This window comes from Falco punctatus (assembly GCF_963210335.1).
Source record: "Falco punctatus genome assembly, chromosome: 3".
NCBI lineage: Eukaryota > Metazoa > Chordata > Aves > Falconiformes > Falconidae > Falco > Falco punctatus.
The window spans coordinates 104,091,792-104,117,072 of NC_137582.1; the positions used below are offsets into that span (position 1 = coordinate 104,091,792).

The window sequence follows — 25,281 nt, forward strand, 5'->3', positions numbered from 1 at the left end:
CAGCAGGAGTACCTGCAGGCACGGCCTGGCGGTGCTCTCTTTCTTCTGCTGCTCCATCACCTCTTGCAAGAGGTTGTCCAGGCTGTTGTGCTTCTGCTCGAAGAAATACAGGTCCTGAATCTGCTTAGCGTCCTCCAGATCAGTGTACTTAAGGCGCAGGATGGAGTCAGGAGTGGCGCACTCCACCAGCTTTCTTGTGGCAATGGGTAAGACCAGCTGTCTGTATTGTTCACAGCTTTCACAGTTGATGTTCTGGGAGCTCTCCAGCACGATGGCGGCAGACGTGTCATCGCTGAAGCCAATGAAGACATCATGCTCTTTGGGTGCGAGCGTGTGGGACCAGGTGCTGAAAGAATCCGGGTTCTCCATGTAGACAAACTGCTCAGCCCATTTCTCCAGGTCCTGCTTCAGGTTTTGCTGTCCCCAGTTGAGGATGGTGTTCATGTCCAAGCAATGCTTCTCCAGACGGCTCAGCAGAGGCGGGGGGAACTGTGTGTAGACCACTTTCTCCTCCTCTATAACAATCAGCCGGAATTCCTCCTTCACGCGGCTCTTCACCCTGTGAGTGCCGAGGCCCAAGTCAACGTAGTAATTGTCCCCTAGACTGACAAAGCATTGATTGAGGGCATCATAAAGGCTCTCATAAAGGTTCTGTATGTTGAGGAGGACAACGGGCCTGCCTATTTCCATGCAAATTTTCACCCTGTTCACGGAACGGCACACCTGGGAATAATCTTGGTCCCGTGGGAAACCAGAGCCAAATATAATGTCACAGTTGCTGACATCTATAAGCCGCGTCATCTGGATGATCTGAAAGGCGGCATTGTTGGTCGTCAGCAGCAGGAGGTAACGAGACATGAATCCCACTTGCCGCTTGTGTATGTTTTCCTCCAGCAGACGGATGCAGCTGGTTTCCATCTTTTTGGTAAGACGTACCTCGCTGGTGCAGTTACGGAAGATTTCCAGAGGGTGGATATCTCTGGAGCCTCCGAAGTTTCTCTGAATGGCCTTTACGAGGAGCTCCTCTTGAGAACTGCGCTTTGTGTTCTGCGTGTAAGACACAATCATTTTGATCAAGCTGTAGAAGTCGCGAAGCCCAAAGAACTCGGTTTCCTGTGTCTTCAGCACGTTGCAGTAGAAGTTTGCCAGAATGGGGAACAAATGCTCTATCCTTTCGAGGTGGGGTTGGTCAGCACAGATGCCTTTGGCAGTGTTCACCAGCTCTTCCTTGCTAGGTTCAGTCCGAAAGACAAGGAGGCCCCTGTTCATCTTGGCAGGGTCCAAGGCCCAGTTGGAGATGCCCACAAAGCCAACTTTCTTGTAAGGCTCAGGATTCTCATCATCAACGCATCCATCTTCCAGAAGAGGATGCAGCGCCTTCAACGGCATATCAGGCGAGTCTTCAGCAAGACCGATCTCATCCAGAAGGACCACGGACGCAAACTCATTCAGGTTCTTGCCCTTCTGGAACTGACCACATTGTCGGAAAGTGGAGATGATGCCTTCTGGTTTTGAATGGGGGCTGCACTGGAAGGAGACCAGCTGGACCTCTTTGCATCTTTTGAACAACGGGCTTCGGGACAGCGCGCCTTGCATGGCATCAACAGCAATGGCTTTGGAAAGAGATTTGGAGCTTCCTGGCTTCCCAACCAAAAAGAGTGGCACCCGGAGGTCCATGCAGACAACCATCATGAAGATGTTCTCCCTGAGAGCGTTGTTGCAGGCTGTTGCCTTAGGAATAGAGAGGTTATCAAGAAATACCTCTTGGCACAACTCGAGCTCTTGCTGTAGCCAGGACGCAGGGACTGAGAAGCATTTTGCAACCTCCCTCAGGTACTCTTGGCGGTTCTCCAGGGACACATAATAGCAAACACCTACCGAAAGGGCCAAAACCCTTTGCGCATCATTTAAGACTGGCTTTTCTTCCTCCTCAATCTGCCTCTTCTTATCAATCTGGTGGAAAAGCAGGTCTCTCAAGTTGTAAAACCAGAGCACTATTTTCATGCAGCGGTCTATATCCCGGAGGCTGGCGACTCTGCATTCATCCTTCCTCTCTCTCAGGAACTTCTGGGAGGCTGAAATGACATTGGTGAAGACATCCAGGTTTTTCACGGTGGTGATGGTCTCCACGGTGGACTTCACAATCTCCCTGATGTACAGGCTTTGCGTCTTCTCATTCAGCTCCCCAAAATCCCAGACCAGAGGCAATAAACTGGGAGAAAGGGGCTGCACACGATACACCAACTGCCGCAAAGGAATGTAACCCAGCTTCTCTGGAGTGTCTTCACTCCGGACTCGGTATCCCAAGCCAGCTTTCTCCAGTTTCTCAATGGTGTCTTCGGTGTGTCTTTTGTAAGGATTGCAAGCAGCCACCACTTTTAAGCGGTCCGTGGAAATCCGCATTCCGTTGACGCTGCGGTCACACAGCACTTCTTTGATGGCAAAGATGGCCTCTGAGGTGTTGGCTTCATCGAAAAAGAGCACCGTGTCTACATTGTGCTCTTTTTCATTGGTGAGTGCCAGCTCCATGGCCTGCCTTACCTTCTCTTGGATGTTCTTGGAGGTGGTGCCACCATGAACACGCACCACCATCATGTTCTGAACTTTCCTGCCAGCCCTTTGCAGGTTGCACATGAACTGCACCAGCTTTGTCTTCCCACAACCTGTTTCACCCATGATGATCACAGGGATGCCGCACTGGAACCGCAGGTGAATAGCCAACATCTTCATGGTGTTGTCCAGGGTCAACTGGTACGAAGCATCTGGATCTTCCTTGTATTTCACACCAAAGACTCTGCAGAGGGCCTCCAACTGCTCGGTTCTGGATAGGTTTTCAAATTTCTTATTGAAAGGAACATTTTGGAGGGCCAAGGTCATGTATAAATTCTTGCTTATAACTGCCTTCTCCAAAACACTCTGGGAATAAGCATCAATAGCGTCAAAGTTCCCATTGATATGGAAACCCAAAAACTCCATGGAATGATCATCAGCGTGGAAGACTATGTAAGGGTGAGATTCTTGTTCCCACTTGCGTCTTAGCTGGTACTTTCTCAAAACACTGTCCATCTCCTTCCACTCCTGCCTTGGCATGCTTTCATCGGACATGTTGAGGGAAGGCATGGCAAAGTCCTTGGACATGGCGATCATGAACTTGATGACGAATGTTTTGAAACCACAGAACTCCCCTCCGACCACTGGACTGCAGAAGACTGATTTCTCACACTTTCTTAGCTGGAAGTTCAAGAAGTGCGTGAAGTTGCTAAGCTCGGTCCAGGACGGGTTGTTTCTCCCACAGAACTCCATCAAGCACTCCAGGCATTCTTTCTCTGTCCCCTCGACCTTTCCAGGGACAAAAGTGAAATTATCAAGGTTTTGCTTTTTCTTGTATCTGCTGAGATATTGGTAGGACCTTTGGAAAACATCACTCTTTAGCTTGTCCCGGTCAAACTGTTCCTCCCTCAGTTCCTCAGGAGGGGCAGAACTGGGAGCTCCCAGCGAGCTGAGTACCCGCAGCACTGATACACACTCCACAGTAGGAAAAATCTCCAGGAAATTTTCTTCCATTTCAATGGATATCTAAAAGCAAGAGGACACAAATCACCATGAGGACCATTCTCCAGCCTCCCACGTTTACCTGCATCACCAAACCCCCCCTCTTTTTTATTTCCCCACATCACCAAAACCCCCCTCTTTTTTAATTATTTTCCCCTGGTCACAAATGGTTCAGCAAACTGGGGAAAAAATGTAGAAATGCCAAGATTTCTCCAAGCCTTCATGTGGATTGAAATCCCTATAATCACTAAGGTCTCTCTTGCCCAGCATCCTGTCTTGGGTCGGGTGATCTTGTTACCTTCTCCTACGCTTTCTTCTGTTCCCCTAAATCCTTTTGGAGATGGAGGAACCTGAACTCAGCCTGTATTCAAGGTATGGTGAGGAACCACAGATGGATGCTCAGCCACGAGTGAATCTGTGGTGTGTTTCACCTTCAGTAACTCTAAGGCGTGGCTCGGGGCAAATTGGCTTTAAAAGCGTCTATGAGGTTCAAGTTACAGAAAAATTGGGATCAAAAGGCTCCCTCTTCCCCACAAAACTCAGTGCAGGGTCTGATATTTCACTTTGAGCAGAGACATTTTTGGCCTGGTTGCTCCTATTTCGGTGAGACATTGCCCCACTGGAGAGAGATTCTAAAATAACACATCGCTCTGGTGGAGATATCAGCTTTTTAATCAGATATCAGAGATATCAGGAGTTTGGCAGGTGTGCTTATGCTCAACATTAACGGTTCGCCCAGCCCGAGCGCAGGACCCCCAAATACCTCTTGCTTCCTCGTACTGCTAACACCTCTTCCTTTTTCCAGGTACTCGATCAAGTAAAGATGAGATGGCTTGCACTTCCAGACCAAGCCATCAGGACTCTGGATGTGCCGCAGGATGCACAGATCAATCAGCAGCTGGTAGAGACCCTTCGATACCTGGCAGGGCGAAATAAAACCAAATTAAAATCGGTGTAGAAGCCTGCCCAAATGCGCTTGCTGCTCCGATTGGGTTGGATTTGGGTTTCTGCCTCCTTCTCTCCCTCCCTGCGTGCAGGATCTTCTGTGTTTGACCACCTCTTCTTGTCCAATTTAAGATCCAGGCACTCACCACTGGAAACACGTCGATGTGGAAGATGGTGGGCTGATTTTCAGTCACAGATTCCTTGACAGAAATAAGTTCCTCCACAAAGAACTGGAAATCAATCTCAGACTCCATCAGCCTAATGGTTTTACACAGTGGTAGCGTGCCACCTAGCTGGGCGCGGACCTTCTGGATGGTGTTGTCCACAAAGAGAGATTTCCCTAGGGAGTGGAAGAGACGACTGTGAATCAATCAACCCCTTCTACACTTGCACGCGACCCAGAACAAGGAGTATCTTTCCCCAGAATTTTGCACAGTGCACCACCTTGCCTCCTTGATTTGAGGTACCACTCAGAATAAAACTCCCCCAAAAAACTTACCCATTCCCGCTCGCTCCGAAAAGACAAACTTCACGTTCTGCTGATAGGGTTCTTCAAAGGCTTGGGCAACAGGGGCTGTCCCGCTCGGCACTTTGAGATGCAACTTCAGGTAGGCCTGGATTTCAGCATTGGTGTAGCAAGGGAAAGCCACCTTGTAGGCATCAAAGGCTGTTATAACATAGGAGTTGTGAGCTTTGGCATTGCAGAAGATGATGAATCTGTAGTTGGGGATGCTGGAAGATTGCACCAGGCGGAAGAAGTGGGACTCAAGTTGTTTGGAAACTTTATAAACTAATTTATCAGCACCCAGCAAGCAGTAGATCTTTTCATCTTGGCAACCTGGGGAAAGAGCTCTTCTGACAAGCAGCTCCACCTCTTCCTCCTCCGTGTCTGGTGTGCACACCAGGACCTCGTCGTACGATGGGAGAGGTGCCTTCTTGGTGTTTTGGTAGATGAATAACATGTGGGGTAACATTTCTTCTTCCTTGCACATGACGAGAAGCGGTTTCCCCGCTTCGTAGCCTACAGGTAAACTTCTCTTGATGCGTGTGCTTTCTAGAGCAGCCAAGCGCTTCAGGGTCTCCCCGAAAACATCCAAGCCTATGTATTTATCTGACACCAGGCCAGCAAATTTCTTACAGTAGGCATCCCAGAGAAGATTCACTTTGTCGTAAATAGACGGCAAACTCTCAAAGGAGGTGGCCAACTCGTCATGTGCCAGGGTGCTGAAGGAAACCTGGTCAGCATCACTGCTGGTGGTTTTAAATTTCCGTCTGGTCTGCAGGAAGGTTTCTCTTGTCTCCTCATACAGCTTGCTGAGCTCTTCCACCAACTCGTCGTTGTCACCCTGCTCGAAGGCAAAATCCATGAGCATCTGCTCTGTGATGGGTGAGTTGGACAGGCAGCTCTGCAAAGCTGCCTTCGCCACCGACTCATTATAGCCCGATTCAGCCAAGCTTTTAATGAGCTGGGGGAAACGGATGATGTAGTCGTGCCAGGTAACCGAGTCCTCACTGCCTGGTGACGTATTCACAGAGTCCTGAGGAGTCATCAGTGCATCCTCCAGAGCTTTTTTGATATCTTCTTCGTTGATGTTGTGCTTGATGACAGAAAGCATGATGAGCACCTGTGGTTCTACGATGCCTTTCTGGACTCTGGCCAGCTGGCTGCATAAATAGAAGAGCTGGTGTGCAGTGAACAGGTTGAGGTGATAGTAGGTGTTCCTTTGAGTATCCAGGTACTTCTTCCACTCTGCCAGGCAATGCTCCATTGCTTTAGAGAGACTGTCCAGCTCCTCCAGGAGGGGTCTTGTGCTCTGAACAAGGATCCCAGCAATTCCAAATTCGGTGTATAGTTTCACGCGTTGCTGGGCATTGCAGTAGATGTCAGCCTTCCAGTCGATGAAGAGGATGTTGCCAATGCTGAGAAGCTCCAGGTACAACTTTCCAACTGTTCGAACTCTTTCCAGTATCTGTAATGTGCCAAAGACACAACAGGGAAATGGATCACGTAATTCAGCATGTCCTCAACAGCTTCCAAACACAGCCCAGATCACATTTCCCTCCCGAGGTCTGTACAGTTGTAGGCTCCCCAGTACAAGACAGACGTGGACATACTGGGGAGGGAAGATGATGAAGGGACTGGACCATTTGGCCGGATGGCTGGTGCCATGCTTCTGCAATCATGGATCTACCCTTGAGAAGCCCGGTGGAGCCTTGCGAAGCCTGGTCTGTTGGGAAGTGATAGGATACACCTGACAACTGGGACAACTGGGTCTTCACCAACACGCTGGGCCAGAATTGGACAGAGCTTTGGACTAGACTTAGGGAAAAGGATGGAGCTTCGAGCAGCAGAGGAGAGACAGGGGCGGCCAGTGTATTAGAGGCTTACAGGGAAACACCCATGAAATGTCTCAAGGGCATTAGGGCGTGCTCCTCTAAAATGGACAGGTTTGGGAGCTTTTGGGTAAAAATCAGCAGCCAAGCCAAGAAAGGAAACCTAGCTGGTGCTTACTAGAGGATGCCTGATCAAGAGGAGCATGTTCATGAAGCCTTCTTACTTCAGCTATGAGAAGCATGGTGCTTACAGGCTCCGATCCTGCTGGGGGACTTCAGTCCCCCTGGTATCTGCTTGAAAAGCATCACAACAAGCTGTAAGCAGTCCAGGAGACTCTTAGAGAGAGTCAAAGATAATTCTTCAATCCATTTAACAGCCTGGCCAGAGATGTGTTACTAGACCTGTTGGTCACCAACATGGAGGAACTGATTACAGACGCTGAGACTGGCAGCAGCCTGGGCTGCAGTGACCATGCCATGGTGAGGTTCTCAGTCTTGAGGGATATGGGCTAGGAGAAGAGGAGAGTCAGGGCGCTGAATTTTAGGAGAGCAAACTTGCAGGAGCGGGCTGGAAACTAGGACCATGCACGGCAATCAGTTAGCTGAGGGGAATGTGCTCGAGCTTGTCTAGACAACAATTAACATGATGAGGCATGTTTACAGAGCACAGGGGAGTGGGAGACGGATGGCGCCAAGGAAAGATAACACCTTGCGGTTAATTGCTGGCAGTTAACCACCAATCAGGGATTGCCTAGTATGCAAGGCTTAGCTTCAAGAACCAATCTGTTTAAAACGCGCAGCTTCTGAAAGGGTATAAAAACTCGTGCTTCTGTACAATAAATTGACATTTGCTTGCATCAAGCTGCATCCCGTCTCTTCATTCGCCGCAAATTGGTGACCCCGACGTGATCCGTTTAAGGATCTAACGTGAAGGGCTCTCGAATCGCCTATCTGAGTGACATGCAGTGAATCCCACAGAACTTTGAATGATCTGCTGAAAGGAAGCAGGAGCCGGCCAGAAATCCCTCCAGAGTTCAGAGGTGAGCTGTGGGAAATCCATAATGGGGAATCAGGCTTCGTCCCCAGAAAGAGATGTATATGGACTCATGAATCTCCTCAAATGGTGACCCCTATGGTGGTGTTCCGAAACCTTGGAAGAATAAGGACAGAAAAAAGACAGCTCGTGGAAGAGGGCTGTGTTCTGGAGGAGACGGCTTGGCTGAACGATCGTCTTGCTGTCTGGACCAGGCGGACAACCTAAACCCCGAGGATAACACCTGTATTCATCGAGACAGGTGAGCAGCCAAGAAACTTTAGAGACTTTGAAAGAATGAAAGTGTGTACATACAGCAGCCAATTGTATGATGCTGCTGCGGAGGGGAGCTCCGTGTCGGGAATGCATTTAGCATCTTGGTGGCAAATTCTGACTACTCTTTGCCAAGTATGGACTAATTCTAACGGTGCTAAACCAGAGGAAGCTGTAAATTCCACCGACAGCGCGACTCTTCTCAAGACACAGTCAGCGATGGTGATTCTGTCCACACCTCCTCTGCCCCCAAAGCTTCTGTCACTGACTGCAGCGACCCTCACAACACAGGACCAAGCACGGGAACAGGACAACTCGGACAATGATTTTATTGACACTGATAAACCTTTTGATCCAGGTCCTATAGATCTGGAAAAGGAGCTAGACCTTTCCCCCACCCCCTCGTCTCTCCTGATGCATTGATTGTATTTTTGGGGAGGGTGAAAGGGGGTCTGAGGGATTGGTGGCAGGAATGCAAGTGGGAAACACTTAAGTGAGGGGTTTTGGGAGTCGCTATGGCATGTTCAGTATTTTATCAGACAGATCAACCTCGAGAGTGGCAGCCTGTGCAATACGAGGCTGTTAAAGAGTTAGGCAAAGCAGTGGGGGAAGGGAGGATTCATAATGAGAGAACAACTAGGTATTGTGAAGGAGAATAGGAAAGATAAACATGGTTATCTAGTGTTTAATAGGTGTCTGCACGCTTGTAGAGATACATAGCTATGTAACTACATGAATGATTTCTGCCCTGAGCCTGGTGGAGCATACAGCTGCAGTTTGTGTCCGGGCTCAGAGATGTAAATAGGGGCTTCTCTGTTTTGGTGGAAGTGTTTCTCTTTGCATAAAAAAAGAGGGAACGAAGGGAATGACCCCAGAGGTATGTTCAGAGAAGGCATGCTATGTTTCGAACTGTTTGACTGAACCAGTTCTTGGTGTGCCCTTCCACCTATGTGTAATGTTAATCCAAAAGAAGATGATACTGTTTACACTTTGAATGTCGATAATTGTCTTTCTGTAGATGCTAATGTAGTAGGAGGCTATGATGGGAACGTGTCGCAGCGGTTCTTCTCTTACCCAGAGTAACAGCAGGGAAAGCATTAAAGAGTTAAATCACCTTGTTTGGTAGGCAGTTAAGAATGTGAGTCAAAATTGCCACTGCTTTTTGTTGTTAGTTCAAGGACATGGCTGTGAGGGTTTTGATGGTATGTGCTGCGTGGATTTTAGGCGCCCCATTGCAGCAACATGTTATCAAAATCTGAGAAAATGTCAGCCTTTTTGGCATCCATTCACTCAATTGGCAGTATTGTTTGTTTGCTATTACCTTGGTTGCTGTCATGTTTGCAAGGGCCCTGCAGAACATGGCAAACCTGGTACTAGCTGTTCAAAAACAAAAAGCGGAAATTGTATAATTGTACGGAACAGAGACAGTGGGTTATTTTGACCCTGATAATATGTCTCAGTTGGTTTTTTATTTGTTCTATTGATATGGAGAAATAGTGTGAAATGGGGACGATGGAACACCGACTGTGATTGTATATGTCTACTCAGGAATGTGGGTATGGTGACTAGTCATGGGTGCGGTGTCTGGTCACATAGGCACACAGCTCTGAGGAGACAACTACAGTTTTGAGGAGACGCCTGCCCCTCTTCCTTTAACAAAGGGGCTATTTAAAAGAGAATGAGAAAAAGATGAGAGACATTCAAATGCTATCTAGAGGGAGGGAGTGCTAAGTCTCCTTGCTGGAGAAGATTGGATGGTCACAAGGACATGAATCACCTTTCCTTGCTGAAGAAGATTGGATGGTCACAAGAACATGAATCACCTACAAACCTGCAAGACCACCATATTCCAGGAAACGGACTGATAAGCTAATTAACATACGAAGCGGGGTTTAGGTAACGAATATGTATAGGCATTAATTGAATATTCATTTGTTTTATTGTATAAATGTGAGATGGTTCATCACTTCGGGTATGCACACTTGTGGAGGAGCAATCCCCCGTGCATCTGCGCGCAATAAACATACCTACTTTATAACTTTCGAGTTATAGAGTCTAATTCCGCACGTCACTATTACTTATACCTTGTTTTTACTCGTTCGGTTTCAAAGGTTCTTTTTGTGCAACAGGAAGGGGGAGATGCAGGAGCGGGCTGGAAACTAGGACCATGCGCGGCAATCAGTTAGCTGAGGGGAATGTGCTCGAGCTTGTCTAGACAACAATTAACATGATGAGGCATGTTTACAGAGCACAGGGGAGTGGGAGACAGATGGCGCCAAGGAAAGGTAACACCTTGCGGTTAATTGCTGGCAGTTAACCACCAATCAGGGATTGCCTAGTATGCAAGGCTTAGCTTCAAGAACCAATCTGTTTAAAACGCGCAGCTTCTGAAAGTGTATAAAAACTCGTGCTTCTGTACAATAAATTGACATTTGCTTGCATCAAGCTGCGTCCCATCTCTTCATTCGCTGCACAAACTTGCAGTTGTTTAAATAATTAGTGGACGGGACCACCTGGGACACTGCCCTCAGGGGTGAAGGAGCTGAACGGAGCTGGCAGCTCTTTAAGGACATTTTTCTTAGAGAGCAAGAGGTCTCGATTGCCATGTGTACAAAATGAGCCAAGGAAGGCAGGAGACCAGGAACCTTCTGATCAAACTAAAGTATAAGAACAAAACGCACGGGCAGTGGAAGCACGGACACTTATCCTGGGAACAATATAGGGCTACTGCCTGAATGTGTAGTGATGGGATCAGGGAATCTGGGGTATAACTGGGGCTGAGTTTGGCAAGGAAAGTAAAGAACAAGAAGGACATCTACAGGTACGTTGGACGGAAGAGGAAGTTATAAAAAGAAAACGTACTCCCTGGTAAACAAGACAGGAGAGCTGGTGTCAACCGACATGGAGGAGACCAAGATACTCCATCTTTTGCCTCAGTTTTCCATTTCCCACATCTCTCAAGCCCCTGAACCCCACCGCAGAGACTGGGGAAGTGAAGTCCCTCCCGTCACAGGAGACCAGGTACCAGACCACCTGAAGAACCTGAATGCACATGGGATTCTGCTGCGCTCTGGTGAGATCCCACAGGGAGCATTGCACCCAGCTCCAAGGTGCCTAGCACAAGAATATGAGCTGGCAGTGTGCCCAGGTGGCCAAGAAGGACAACAGCATCCTGGCTTTTATCAGGAATAGCGTGACCAGCAGGACTAAGGCAATGATTGTCCCCCTGTGCTCAGCACTGGTGGGGCCGCACCTCAGATCTAGTGTTCAGTTTTGGGCCACTCACCGCAAGAAAGACACTGAGGTGCTAGAGCGTGTCCAGAGACGGGCAACGGAGCTGGTGAAGGGTCTGGAGCACAAGTCTGATGAGGAGCAGGTGAGGGAACTGGAGGTGTTCAGCCCAGAGAAAAGGAGGCTGAGGGGAGACCTTTGAGCAACCTGGTCTAGTGGAAGGTGTCCCTGTCCATGATGCTGGGGGGTGGACCAGACGGTCTTCAAAGGTTCTTTCCAACCCAAACCATTCTATAGTCCCTCCACAGAGAAGTATGAAGTCTTGGATGGGCTGTTGGGCACCACAAGTGAGGAACAATGCTGAGGGAAGCAAATCTCATCCTGTAGCTTGGGAAGGGGGCACCATCCTAGAGCAACACCTCTGCTCCTGAAGGGCTGGCACTGCAGGTCATGGATGAGTCTCCTGGAAATAATTCCAGCAAAATCCCAAGCCCAATAGCCACCATTTTTCAGGTAGATGTTGGTGCTGCGCTGTGACTTACCTCCAAGAAACGGTTTGCCTCCTCTCTGCCATGCTCAACCTTGGTGGCAATCAACATAAGCTTGTTCTGGAGCTCCGTGAGCTGAGACAAACTGTATTTCTTGGCCTTCTGATCTGGTGGAGATGTGGTCTCCTCACTGTCATTCAGCAGTCGCAATGAGATGCAGTCCTCAAGCATAGCCTGGAAGGCAGAGAAGACAATCAGCATCACCACACGGCCTTTTACACAGCTTTGAGTTGAGATGCTGCACATCAGGACTCTACGCATCTTTTACCACTTCCTTTGGAGGAAAGAAAAGCCTGTTTCCCACTGATAATCCTCACAGTTTATGAGGAAATTGGTGGCACTACTTGCAACCCACCTGGAGATCTATTGGCAACTTGGCACGCTCATCGGAGGTTGATTTCAAGAAAGATCTTTCCTCCCCATAGCATTATGAAAATACAGCTGGACAAGAAACCATCTTGGAGACCCTTTACCTTGAATTTTGGAGGTGCCGAGATGGTAAAAATCCCATTTCTGTTGATGCTTCTGGCTTGAGACATGGAAGAACGCTCCACGGAGCCATGAGAGTCGTGAACCATCTGTATCCATTCCCTGTTGTCACAGGAATCTTTCTGCAAAAGAAGAACCAAAGGGAAACCCCGTAACCAGCTGGAAGGGCCCAGAGTTGAGGCAGGTGGGGGTTCTGTGACCATTTCTTTTGAGGATGGGGTTTCCCATGCCTGCTGAGGAGACACAGCCCCAGAGCTGGACCTATCCCAACCTGCCAGAGTGTTGGCATGTGGTCAAGCTCGTTCTCTGCTCTGGTTGTGGTGGGGAGCAGAGTGGAAGGCTCAGTGACAGCCCCGGAGCACAAACACAAGGGATTCTGTTAAATGAAGCCTTTCTATCAACTGCTGAAGCAGGTTCTGGAGTCTTTCAGCTTTGGAGATGCTCAAAACCCAATTAGACATGGCCATGAGTTACCTGCTCCCTGACCCCACTTCAAGCAGGGGATTTAGACCAGGCAACCTCCAGAGGTCCCTTCCAACCTCAACTACATCGTAGACTCCATAACTTGTTTCCTGCTATTCACACCACCTGCTGGGTCTCCTCCAGTTGCCCACGTGTGTGTAAGGTCATTTGAGATGTTCCACCAGGCCTGCACTCCAAAAAGAGCAAAGCCTTTGCCCAGGTCCTGCCAGGCCCACATCGATGTCCTGGGGAAACCATCTGACATGGCATCAGACACCTACATGTGAGCAACTCAGCCTCACAGCAAGTGTCCAGGTGACTTTTGGACACGGGACTTAAAGACTTACCAGCTTCTTGGGAAGCTTGCTGTCTTTCACAATGGCTGCTTTGATGAAAGACAGAGCTGCAAAGAACTGATCAAACCCAGCGGTGGGACTCAGGTCCAACACAATGGGGGCAGAAGCAGCCATGGCATCACGGAAGAACCTCACTCTGTCGATATCCATGTCGTTTTCACCTGCAGAAATCGATGCCAGCTCCACAAACACAGGGATTTCTGTCTTGTCTGGGGAGAAAAAATAAAGAAAAGTAAGAAAGGCAGTCGGATTTCTGTGCTCCGAGCCAGGTAACGCTCTGTTGGATGCAGGGACAAGGACTAAGTGTCTCCCTCTGTTGTATCTGATGACTTCCTCCCTTCCAGCCCACCTTTTATTATGGTCTTGATCCAGGAGGTAAAACCTTTCCTTGCACATTCCAGAAGTGCCTTCAAAAAGTCCAAGACTCCCTGGGGAATGTCACTCAAACTTTTTTTCACATTCATTAAGTCTGGGGTCATAAAATCAAGTCGCTTCTTCTGGAATTCTTGCTCTTCCTGGACCCCCCCCAAAAAAAAAAAAATATATATATATATATATAAGTAAACAAAAAACGTGTGTCTGTTGGGAAGAGAAGGAAAGCAGCTGGGTTCTACCTCATCCTCCCCAAACCAGATGAGATCTTGGCCTCAGACTCAAGTCTGCTCTTTAATTCATCCCTGTGGGCCTCCATGAGGCAGCTGGAAGTAATTCCTTCAGCCTACCGTTCCAGTCAAATCCAGGAGGAAGGAACCACATCTGATAGGATTTAATTACAAGCTACCACATGGATCTGCCTACATGGATTTTCCCAAGAGCAGCCAACACAGATGCCCAACGCATCTCCTACGTACGTATTTCGTCAGGTCACTGAGAATCTGGAAATCCCCCTCCAGCCGAAGCATCTGTCTCAAAGCATCGATGATCTTGGCAGTGTTCACCACTTTGGACAGGGTCAGGTAGTTTTCAATCCTCTCCACCGCACCGGTGATCCAGTAAGCTTTCCCATGCCTTGGCCCTTCACTGTCCTCCATGATTTTGAACTCCTCCAGGAGCTGATCCCTGTGTTCCAGCAGCTTCTCGAACTGGCTTTGCAGGGTCCCAAGGGTGATGGAGAAGTCTTTGAGAGACAGGTAGGTTTTCTGAAAATCAGCGATAGCTGGCTTATAAATTTTTTCTTGAACATCTTCTATGGAGAAAACTCGATCTTCAGGTCCTGCGGCTTTGCTCTGCTCTGCTCTCATCTTCCACAGCCTACGGAAACATTGGCTTCTCTCCACAACATGAAGTTTTTGCATCATGTTGCTATAATCGGCAAGGACGTGTGATTCTGTTTCGCTCTTGCCATCAGTGGAGAACTTCTTCACCGCCATCTGATCCTTGAAACTTTCACTGTCCCTGACGCTTTTCTCCACGGTGCTTCTATCCACTAAACCAGGTAGGAACAACAAGAAGGAGCTCAAGTCACATCTCTCTCCACCAACACAGATGAGCCCTGAAGTCAACGGGTCCCATGATTGCATTCCCTTCCCACCCACTGGGAGATTCTGTGGCTTTGGAGACATCTCCCCACTCATCAACCACGGAAGGAGCTCCGTTAACCTCAGCAGTACCTTTTACTATGTCTTCTATACTACAGCACAGCTGGAGAAAGGAGCATCTTTGCTGCTTCTGCTGTTCCAGTTGCTCATACTCCTGCTTCCTGACCTCCAACACTTTTGTTATACAGCAAGAGAAAGAGGAATCTGGAGGGGAAAAAAAAAGAAAAAAAAAAGACCCCAGACATGAAGGAGAACCTCTTAGTAAGAAAAAAAAAGCTGCACAAAACATAACCCCTGCCAAAAAAAAACAAAAAAAACAAAAAAACAAAACAAAAAAAAAAAAAAAACCCACAAAATTAGTATTTCAGTTTACTCTCGGAGCAGAATTGGAGGAATATCCCTCTTCCCTCTGGGCTCTGGGTTTTGATAGAACAGAGATGGAGTTCACAATGGTCTTGAAGGCAAGGCATGCAGGAAGCTACACCACCACAATCCTTGAAATAAATTCCACTGACACCCCAAAACTTTAACTGCATTAAAAATAAAACCCAACAACCCAACGTTTTCACTCCTTCCTCCTCTCAAAGTGCTTAAAATCTCCCCAACTACTACGTTTTACTTCTGATTTTTGGATTTCCATTGCAGGTAATTTTCAGTTTTCTTTGTGTTTTAGATCATTACCCAGCAGATCGATTTCCCGTTGGCCACATCGCTATGAAAACACACTCAAGTTGGAAACTGTGAACCTACCACAGGTGCACAGTAGCTTCCTAAACTGCTCCTCATGCTCTAAGATGTTGCGGAGGATACTGAAGGGAATGTCTCCCAAGAGAAGGTGATGTCCCACGAAGGTGAGGAGTTGGTTCACCTGGAAAAGGAGGGCTTGCGCGTCGCTGCTGAGCTGAAGTTGATACTTGTGGCTCAAGTCTCCTGGAACATAAATAAAGCCTGGTGAAAGACAGCCGGTGGTTTCCCTCCTGTATTTCCTTTGAAGACAGATCCTCAAGAAGACCCATCAGCTCCCAGTTTGCAGAGGTCCGTCACATCACCGGTGTGGAGGCCAGATGCATGATTGCTTTCTAGCTCAACCATCAAAACCAGCACCTTGGGAAGAACCCAGATTTCCTTTGGGAAACCCATGTAGCTCCCCCAGCCTGAAACAAAACATGGGGACCACCTAGGAGATTGGGCATCTGAGGCTGGACAGGCAGCTCCAATGGACATGAAGGGCTTCCAAGAGGGACTGGGACACAGAAGAAGATGCTGTGCAGCTTTGTTCTGGCCAAGGGGAGGTGAAGGGACAAACCCACCACAGCCAACAGCTACTACAGGGAAGGGCAGCTATTGAGACAACAAGCCCAGAGTCTTTTTGATGGTGCCAGAAGTCATAGCAGGGAGCAACAGCCACAAGTTGCCCTCTCCTCCATCTCCTGATCACAGAAGGGCCAACACTGGCCTCAGACCAGGATTTGTCCAACAGAAACCCTTTAAGCATGGTGATGCTACCACCTCTGTCTCCTTCTAATGTTTGACTCTCTCTGCATGGACATGCTCTGGCTGCATCAGTCATCCCCCTTGACATCCATCCCCACACTCACTGAGCATGCAACAAAATAGCGTTGTGATGGGATAAAGAAATCAAGATGTTTCTCCATTCCTGGAATGAAACATGAAACTCCGCTTCTCTAGCGTGGGAGATTATTTTTCCCCCCGCTCCCATTTTGTGTTGTCAACAAAATTGGAAGGTCCCTGCTAAAAGACCTGGTCTTCCCACCTAGCTCACTTACAAACCAGGAGCTTCTCCCAAGAAAACCACTCAGGGGACACTCACGGGCAGTGGAAATGAGATGGCAGATCCCAAGACTGTTGAGCAGGTTTGCAAGAACGGGACCAGTGCTCCCATCAAACCTGTTGACACTTCCCAGGCTCTTCATTGGCAAACACATTTTCTCAATGAGAACAGAAAGCAGCCTCTTAACAGCTGGGTTTCTCATCTTGAGGGACACAGATATCATGGAGTTGAGCTTGGATTCCTGGAAAGATGAGAAATTTCTCCTCTTTAGGGACTTTGTGGACTTGTGGCTCTTTCAGAAAGACCTTTCCCTGCTCTCTTAACCCAGCACAACCAGTAAGAGTTGTTGAAGTGGAGTGTAGAGGCCTCCAGCAGCCCAAGGAGGAGTGGCAGCTCTCCTACCTCAATTTTGTCGAGGTCTCCGATGCACTGGATGACACGATTCATAAAGCAGTTCTCCAAGTCTACATCAACATTGTTTCCCACTTTCAGGAAGGCCGAGCAGAAGTCTATGAGGTGTTTGTCACAAATCTACAGCAAGGAAATGTTTAAGAGGCAGCTGCTTTCTGGGTCCTCACCAACCTGCTCAAGTTCAGTGACCGAGGCAAAACTGAACGTGGCAAAGACCAGGAGCATCCTCCCCAGCCAGCTGGAGGATCTCCATGACTCACCTTCTTCATCCATTCCTTAAACATGGTGTGGATCAAGCCCCGCCACCAACCAGTCCACTGCACAGTGACAATCTTCAGCGAAAGCAGTTGCTGCCACGTCTACGGAGGAAGAGCCAAACCCATCAGCTGACCCGGAGGAACACCCAGATCTACCAAGGGTTGTGGCTCACGTCAGCCTCTGGGTCTCATCACTCACCCCCATGTTCTTCAGGAAGGATTTCTCATCCGTGGGTACCCTGTGAAAGTATTTCTTGAGCCACGGCGTGATTACAAGTGAAAACTCTGCAAAACTTTCCACCGAAGAAAGTTGCTGGAATTCCTTGAGAAATTAAAGAACAGAAGCGTGAGCCAGAAGCTCTGGGCTCTCCTCAGCTACAAGCAGGAGGCCAAGCCCTCCTGACAGAAGCTGCAGACCTTGTTCTCACCTGGTTCACTTGCAGTAAATGCTCTTTGTCGGCAAACAACCCCAGTATCTGCAGCATTAACTTCATGGAGCTGAACGGCACCAATTCCGGCATGCCCAAGAACTTGTTCAGTGAGAGGTACACCAAATTCAGACAACGCAAGACCTCGTGGTCATCCACAGGCTTCAGGCATTGCTTTGAAGACCCCTGCTGGCAACTGTGGGCACAGGAAAGAACCAAACACTTCTTGCAGCTCCTTTCACAGTTGCTGCCTGACCACAGACACTCTCTGCAGCTGGGATGCGCAGGCAGATTCATAGGATGTGACCCTTGTGGGCGTCCACGCTCTCCAGCCATGGGGTTAAAGATGTCAAAAAAGCAATGGGCAAGCCACATCAGCCACCCTCTTTCTGCCCAGCTGGGGCTCCATCCATCCCTCCCCAGACCCTTTATGGAAATGGTGCAGCACCTGCCCCTCTCAAGGAGGTTTGACTCACAAGTTCTTTAACCAGGAGTCCATCCTGGTGATGATGCATTTCAAAGCCACGTTCCAATCATCTTCCTGAAACAGAGGACAGAAAGACATCGAGGAGAAGCATTAAGAAGTCTTCTGCTCCTGCAGCTGAGGAGCTTCCACACTTAAGCACTAAAGCGTGAAGTTTCCTGGTGAGATTAAAGGGATTTCCTTTTGTCTGGTCACAGGATTCAGCTCTAACCCCAAGTTTCTACAATTAAGTCCTTCAGCCCTGCTGAAAATCTCTGTAGGAACCACGGACAAGTGCTGACCCACTTTTAAACAGACCCACCACTCCCTGCAGAGCAGAAGAAGGCCTTCCATCAGTCAGTTTGTGCTTACAGAGACTTGTAATGAGGCTTCACGGGCGCTCATGATGTGCTCGTTCAAGGTCTCCAAGAGGAGCTGCAGTGAAAGCTGAATGTCAGGCAGAGGGTCCCTGGAAAAGTTCTTCAGGGCCAACATCTCCACCACCTGCTTTGCTAGCAGATCACATCTTCCGATCAAGGTCTTGTGAGCCTGTATCATCTTGAGGACTTCCCTAGGAAAGCAGGTCAAGAACATCAGATGAACTTTGGAGGACCAGGAAGTACATTGGTGGTGTTTGAGATGACCAGTAGACACAGTGGTGACCAACAGCCAGGGCAACTGGGGGTTAGAAGGAGGAGATGGAGCCTGACAGTGAGTGACTACATGGAAAAGCAGGAATTTTTGGAAATTCACCCACTTTGAGGTCATTAGGACAAAACTGAGGGTTCAAGTGACCTTGACAGGCTGGAGGAGTGAGCCCGTGCCAGCCTCATGAAGTTCAACAAGGCTAAGTGCGAGGTCCTGCACCCGGGCCAGGGCAATGGCTTTAGACTGAAAGAAGGTGGATTTAGATCAGACTTAAGGAAGAAACGTTGCGCAATGAGGATAGGGAGACACCAGAACAGGTTGCCTGGAGGCACTGTGGGTGCCCCATCATTGGAAGTGTTCAAGTTTGGGTTGGACGAGGCTTTGGGCAACCTGATCTACTGGAAGGTCATAGAATGGGTTGGGTTGGGTTAGGGTTGGAAGGGACCTTCAAGGACCATCTCTGCTGTGGACAAGGACATCTTCCCCATCCCTGGCAGTGTTCAAGGTCAGGTTGGGTGGGGCTTTGAGCAACCTGATCTAGTGGAAGACATCCCTGCCCATGGAAAGGGGTTGGACTAGATGAGCTTTGAAAGTCTCTTTCAACTCATTCTCTCCCCCAGGACTATTCCCATTCAGCTGTCTGGATAAGACCGCATGTCGTCTGGCTCCATCCTCCCCTTGAGGTCCCACCAATGTTCCTTCAATACCCACCAGGACAGGGGACACAGCACACCAAGGAGAAGGGGCAGCTCCTTGAGTAGACACCAAGCAGAAGGAACAAAAAGCGCTTTGAAGAGCCGGACAGTTCATTATCCAGATCCTACCTCAGCTTTTCAGACTCACCTTTGCTTGTCTTCACTCCTCCTCAGCTGTTTGAAGGCTTCTGAAGGAAGTTCACACAGAAAGGAGTCCTCCATCTTCTCGTTGATCGCATAGAGCAGCGGGACCAACCAGATCCACAATGTGCTGTTAGTGGTCCTGAGACACATGTTCTTCAAAGCTGGAAAGTATTTGCTGCAAAAAGAGTGCAAAAAAGTCAAACTTCCCATAACCAACCTCTGGGATGCCAGTGGGAGACATGTGCCAACATGGGATGGGGTCTTCTCCCACAACACGCTGCAGAATCCATCCTTCCTGCAGGCAGTTACCTGGAAAGAGCTCAGACTGAGATGGTTCCGCAGGACAACCAATATCAAAGACACTGACCGATCTTCAAGGTGCCCAGGGTACCCAACAGGGACTCACCAGGCTGGAAGCCACCAACCATGGTTTGCATACCCTCAAAGACTCCTTGGGATAGCACGTGGCACCCAAAGTGACACATGGGGACAACTGAGCTGAGCCTCAAACCTTTCAAGGTGTCGTTGCTCTGAGCAAGTGGGTTGACAAATATAAATTACCTTTTCCCTCTCAGATCTTCATATACGTTTTGGTTGTAGTCCATAACCTCAAGGTGCTTTCCAGCCATGTCGATGAGCTCCTGGCTGAGGGAGAACTTATAGCGAAACAAGGTGTGAAAGGCAAACAGGAGCCTAAGAAGTTTAGGGTCCTTCATTTTGATGATTCTTTGTGTGAAGTTTCTGATACTGTTTTTCACCTGGACAAGAAGAAGAAGGAGAGGGCATCTCACCAGGCTGGACAAGATACTTTTTTCTCTGATCTACTGGAAGGTCATAGAATGGGTTGGGTTGGGTTAAGGTTGGAAGGGACCTTCAAGGACCATCTCTGCTGTGGACAAGGACATCTTCCCCGTCCCTGGCAGTGTTCAAGGTCAGGTTGGGTGGGGCTTTGAGCAACCTGATCTAGTGGAAGACATCCCTGCCCATGGAAAGGGGTTGGACTAGATGAGCTTTGAAAGTTTCTTTCAACTCATTCTCTCCCCTGGTCCTGGGAGAAGGATGGGAGGTGGAAGATGCTGCTGTCTGGGGGCACCTTCCATGGCACCTCCCTAGAGAGAAATTATTTATTCCCGGTGGAATAAAACCATCCAGGAAGGTCCTACGTGCTAAATATGCCAGGCAGGACAAGGGTCTTAGCTTCCCCACTCCAATGTACAAACTGTCCCCCAAGATGAGGGTCACCACTTAGCCAGCTCCCCGGGGGTTTTGGTGGACGCTTACCAGTTCCATATCTGGAATGAAGGTCCCAAAAATTTCTTCTTTCTCGGCATCCCAAAGACAGACATGGCTGCTTTCCTCGTACCTATCCAGTTTCCTCTCCATATTCTCAAGGAAATTCCAGGAGATCGTGTGAACAGTGAAACTCTGCTCCAGGTGTTCCATCTGCAACTTCCACCTGGACGATTTTCTGGGTATTTGTTTTAATCTGTGGGTGCTGATGGTGGGGAAATGGCATTCAATGTGTTCAAAAATAGTCCATGTTTCTGGGGAAAGAAGGAAGAGTTTGGGAACAAAACGTAGACACCAAGCTCAGCTGAGCTCCAAAAGCACAAAAAGATCCACACATTTCTCCAGCCCAAGAGGTGCCACCCATTTTCCAGAAGGGATTTGACTTGGGTGCCAGCTGTGAGTTTTATTGTGAGGGGAAAAAAAACCCTTATTTGCATGAGCAGCTCATCCACCTGCAGCTTGAAACCTCCCGTAATAAACCAATTCCAGCAAAAAAAAATCCACACTTAAACACTAAAGCGTGAAGTTTCCCGGTGAAATTAAATAAATTACGATTAATAAACCAGGCTTAGACATAGGCTACCGCCATCACCATCACGTCTGGTCGTGACTTTGGGGGTGAGTAGCAGCACTTACTGTCGGCTTTGATCTCAGTTTTGGGTACATTCAAGACACGATATAAAGAAGTATTTCTGTGCTTGAAGGTCTCTGGCACGTTCAAGTTGTCTGCAGAAATCTGCTCTAACACACAGGGCCTGTCTCCTTGGAAGGTGTTCACGAGGCCGTATTTATAAAAGATGACTTCTTGCAGGTCAGAAAGGGGGATTGTAGCACTGCCCGTGATCACTCTGGTCTTTCTAGAAGAGAACGAGAAGGAGGTTGTTGGCCTCAGGTTGACCTTGATGGTCATCCCCCAACCAACTGTCTGCCCATGATCCCTCTGTTCCCTCTAGAAGAGAACAAGAAGGAGGTCATTGGCCTCGGAGGTTGACCTTGATGGTCAGCCCCCAACCAATGGTCTGCCCATAATCCCTATGCTTCCTCCAGAAGAGAACGAGAAGGAGCTCGTTGACCTCACAGGTTGACCTTGATGGTCATCCCCCAACCAACTGTCTGCCCATGATCCCTCTGTTCCCTCCAGAAGAGAACGAGAAGGGGATCGTTGGCCTCAGGTTGATCCTGATGGTCAACCTCAAACCTACAGTCAAGATTTGGCTCATCTGACAAGGCATCGTTGACCTTGGAAACATCAGGGAGAAATCCACAGCTGGGTTCATCAGCCAGAGGACTAATTAAACCAAACAGCCCAGCTCAGATCCTCACATGGGGCTGAAGGAGCCTGGCCCCAGCCAAAACGGTGGCTCCGTGAGTGATCAGGAGGTTGGAGGAGCCACCACTAAGTGCTACAACTCTATTGGGGTGTCTCCACCTGGGGGTTCACCTCCAACCTCTGTAGGAACCTGTAACAAGGTCCCTCAGCCTGGAGCTGAAACACCTCCCGAGCATAATTTCAACCATTGGGGTGGGGTGGTTTTTTTTTTTTACCTTTTGACCATTCTGGCAAACTCTACGCAGACATTGGGCTGTTTGTATAAGAGGACACAGATCTTCAATGTTGAGTCAAAGTCATAGTGAGCTGCCAACACAGCGACAAACTCCAGGGTCATGGTGTCTTGCGGTGGTCTAGGTCCACTGAACAGATACGGGCTGGGCTGGCAGCTATTGGAACAGAGGTGGTGGGTCCCCGCTGCGTCCTCCTTGATTTCATCCCCCTTCCCCCCCTTCCCCTGCCCCATCACTCACAACCACTGTGGTTGGCTCTTGACCAACATCCCCGAAGGTTGTGCGTCCCCCGCATCTTCATCGCCTCCCCTGCTGAAGACCTCTTGGTTACTCCACAGTATTTCAGAAAGACCTGGTTGCCTCGGAGCAAGCACCGACCACTTGGGTGGGGGAAGAGGATGTGGAAAGACATCCCGGGGGTTTCTCTGTGCTGACCACGAGTGGGATGGTGGAGGGGGCAAAGGGAACCTAATGATGCCCAAACTGCATCTCCTTCCACCCGCAACCCCTTCCCCTGGGGAGCTGCTGGACCTCCAGCCCTCCAGATCCAACCTCAAAGCCTTCAGTGATGACGTCCCTCCATGCAACAAACCTGCTGGAAGATCCTGGGCTGCTTCTGATCTCCTGGTCACCTGCAACCGAGGACAAAGAATCAATTAACGCCTCCAAAGACGGTGGCAAGCCAAGGAAAGGTAGAACCCAGGATTACCAGGGAAGAGGTGGGGTGCTCCTGGTAGCGTGGTCATGGTCTTCTTGGGAAAGGAACCCCAACCTACTCTAAGAGTGAGGTCTTCCCTGTCCCCCCAATCTCCACCAGCACTCAGGCACAGCCACAGGGATGGGCAGCCACTGGCATGGCCCTTCTTGTCCTCCTCCCTGAGCAGATCCCGGGGGAAGCCCAGAAGGCTTTGTGGTGTGGCATCACCAAGAGCTTCCACCTTGCAACCAGCTCTTGTCACCCAGACCCAATACCGACGTGACTCAGCACCCGATTTATCATCAGAGAAGACAATGTCACCGAGGCAATGTCATCACCAGCACCTGCAGGGTTGAAGCTCCCCTGGTTTGTCATCTCCACCCTCTTCACGTGACCCGGGACCTTCTCCTGGAGAAAAGAACAACAGGAAGAGTTGAAGGGGAAAAAAATCAAGTTCAAAAGCTGAGAGCTCAAAAGACCAGAGAGACAAAGGGCTGCACAGGGTCTTCTTCTGCCCCTACCATTTATAGGGTGTTGAGCTCCAAAATCAAAGCCAACGACGCTGTCATGGCATGGAAAACTCAACCCTTGTCCTCCAAGAGCTTTGGCCATGAGCTTTGAAAGCCGCAGTGGACTCACCAGTTTCCCGAGATGCTTCTCCTCCTGCCCCAGAGCTCCCTTTGGATGGACGCTGGTGTTCTGGTAACTCTCCTCCTCCACCGCCACGTAGTGGTGCACAGGGATGTGCTGGATCTGGTTCTCATCCCATGGTGGGACCACAGGAGCCTGAGGAGGAGAACGGAGTCACTGGCGGTCACGAGAGCATTTGGAGGAACGTCAGAGTCACCTCAGTGCGTGGTGCAGCCACAACCAGGGGTACAACTCCTTCAAGACCACAACCCGACCAGCGTGGAACCACTTTGGCGATGCTAAGCCCCCAGAGATACCTCCCCTGCACCTCTAACCCAGTGGTGGCCAAATATTCCACCACTCCCGCCCTCCCCCAGTCAGGTTTATTGGCCAAGCGCCAGGTGGCTGCTTTCCAGCCACCGTTGGCCCTCTGGGTCTTTGGCTGGAGTCCTGGACTTCAACGGCGGCACTGTGGGAGGGGAGGAAATGCAGAAGCAGCTTTAGGACAAGATAAAAAAACTCTGTTTGCCAAGTCAGGCCCCAGCAAGAGGGGATGAAAACAAAAGACGGCAGAAATCACTCGCCCACCTCCTGAAGTGTGGGGGAGGGGCAGGTCCCCCGCTCAAAGAAAACACCCCCACCTCCCCCAGGTCCCCTGATGTTTTTATTTTTATGATGGAGAATGATGTTGCTCACTTTGCTCACTTGGGGTCCACCCCCATCCCAAGTTGACGTCGGGTAGAGCGTGACTTTGGTCACTTGGGTTCCCCTCCCCCCGCCAAGTTGTTCCCCCTCCCCCAACCTAATAACCTTGACTCGGGGGTGGGGGGATGGGGATACCACATCTTGCACGTGTTTGAGTGAAACCTCAAGCTTCCTCCCATCACCCGTTTTTGGCTGCGAGCCAACACGCTGCCAGCTGCCATGGGGACAACGAGCTCCATCCCTGGTCGGACCCGATCCTCCACGGGAGACGTCAATTTGAAGGAAAAAAATTCCATTTTATGGGGGAAAAAAAATGGAGAAAGCGGTCCAGGCATGTGTGTGCACAGGGAATTTGTGTGTGTGTTTTTGCACGGGGGACCTCCTTTCCCTCCCCCACCCCGTGGGAGGTGGGGGGCGATTTCCTCCTCGCTTTGTTTCTATCCGCTCTCGCTTGACCTTCTCGGTAAACACAAGGTTTTTATCTCGCCCTAAAGCTGCTTCTGGCGTTTCCTCCCCTCCACTAACGCGCACAAACCCAACCCAAGGACACCTGGCGCCCAGCCAGGAAAACCAGAATTCCATCTTTTTTGGGGGGGCAGAAGAAAAAACAAAAAAAACCCACCAAAAATCAACAACCCCACACCGGTTTCAAGCTCCTGAGGCATCCCGAGCGCCCACCTCGTCTCCGCCGAGGGATTCGGTGGCCGCAACCTGCCCGTAATCATAGTCTCCCTCTTCCGCCATGGATGCTTCCTCTACCGATGACTCTGAAAATGAAGCGTCACGACGCGGAAGGG

General features: G+C 49.4%; 1 protein-coding gene across 19 annotated transcripts in view; it reads right to left on the bottom strand.

The window, feature by feature from the left end:
• Nucleotides 1-25,281, bottom strand: part of LOC308061050 (E3 ubiquitin-protein ligase rnf213-alpha-like) — a 46,774-nt gene that overhangs the window by 19,359 nt on the left and 2,134 nt on the right. For 4 of the 19 annotated variants that reach the window (XM_080380528.1, XM_080380529.1, XM_080380517.1 and 1 more), the window contains exons 3-30: nt 25,163-25,251; nt 23,789-23,935; nt 23,494-23,557; nt 23,045-23,090; nt 22,693-22,812; nt 22,435-22,608; nt 21,526-21,746; nt 20,881-21,143; nt 20,161-20,357; nt 19,604-19,774; nt 18,485-18,683; nt 18,126-18,190; nt 17,650-17,845; nt 17,421-17,543; nt 17,225-17,323; nt 16,956-17,084; nt 16,593-16,794; nt 15,512-15,691; nt 14,834-14,965; nt 14,075-14,649; nt 13,573-13,738; nt 13,215-13,432; nt 12,390-12,527; nt 11,911-12,090; nt 4,997-6,467; nt 4,644-4,837; nt 4,316-4,471; nt 13-3,576 (exon numbers count right to left, since the gene is read on the bottom strand). In XM_080380528.1, coding sequence (XP_080236654.1) covers nt 13-3,576; nt 4,316-4,471; nt 4,644-4,837; nt 4,997-6,467; nt 11,911-12,090; nt 12,390-12,527; nt 13,215-13,432; nt 13,573-13,738; nt 14,075-14,649; nt 14,834-14,965; nt 15,512-15,691; nt 16,593-16,794; nt 16,956-17,084; nt 17,225-17,323; nt 17,421-17,543; nt 17,650-17,845; nt 18,126-18,190; nt 18,485-18,683; nt 19,604-19,774; nt 20,161-20,357; nt 20,881-21,143; nt 21,526-21,746; nt 22,435-22,608; nt 22,693-22,812; nt 23,045-23,090; nt 23,494-23,557; nt 23,789-23,935; nt 25,163-25,251 — 9,479 coding nt within the window. Of the gene's footprint in view, nt 1-12; nt 3,577-4,315; nt 4,472-4,643; nt 4,838-4,996; nt 6,468-11,910; nt 12,091-12,389; nt 12,528-13,214; nt 13,433-13,572; nt 13,739-14,074; nt 14,650-14,833; nt 14,966-15,511; nt 15,692-16,592; nt 16,795-16,955; nt 17,085-17,224; nt 17,324-17,420; nt 17,544-17,649; nt 17,846-18,125; nt 18,191-18,484; nt 18,684-19,603; nt 19,775-20,160; nt 20,358-20,880; nt 21,144-21,525; nt 21,747-22,434; nt 22,609-22,692; nt 22,813-23,044; nt 23,091-23,161; nt 23,456-23,487; nt 23,558-23,788; nt 23,936-25,162; nt 25,252-25,281 lie in introns of those variants that run through there. The other 15 variants (XM_080380531.1, XM_080380530.1, XM_080380519.1 and 12 more) reach the window with 15 other exon arrangements.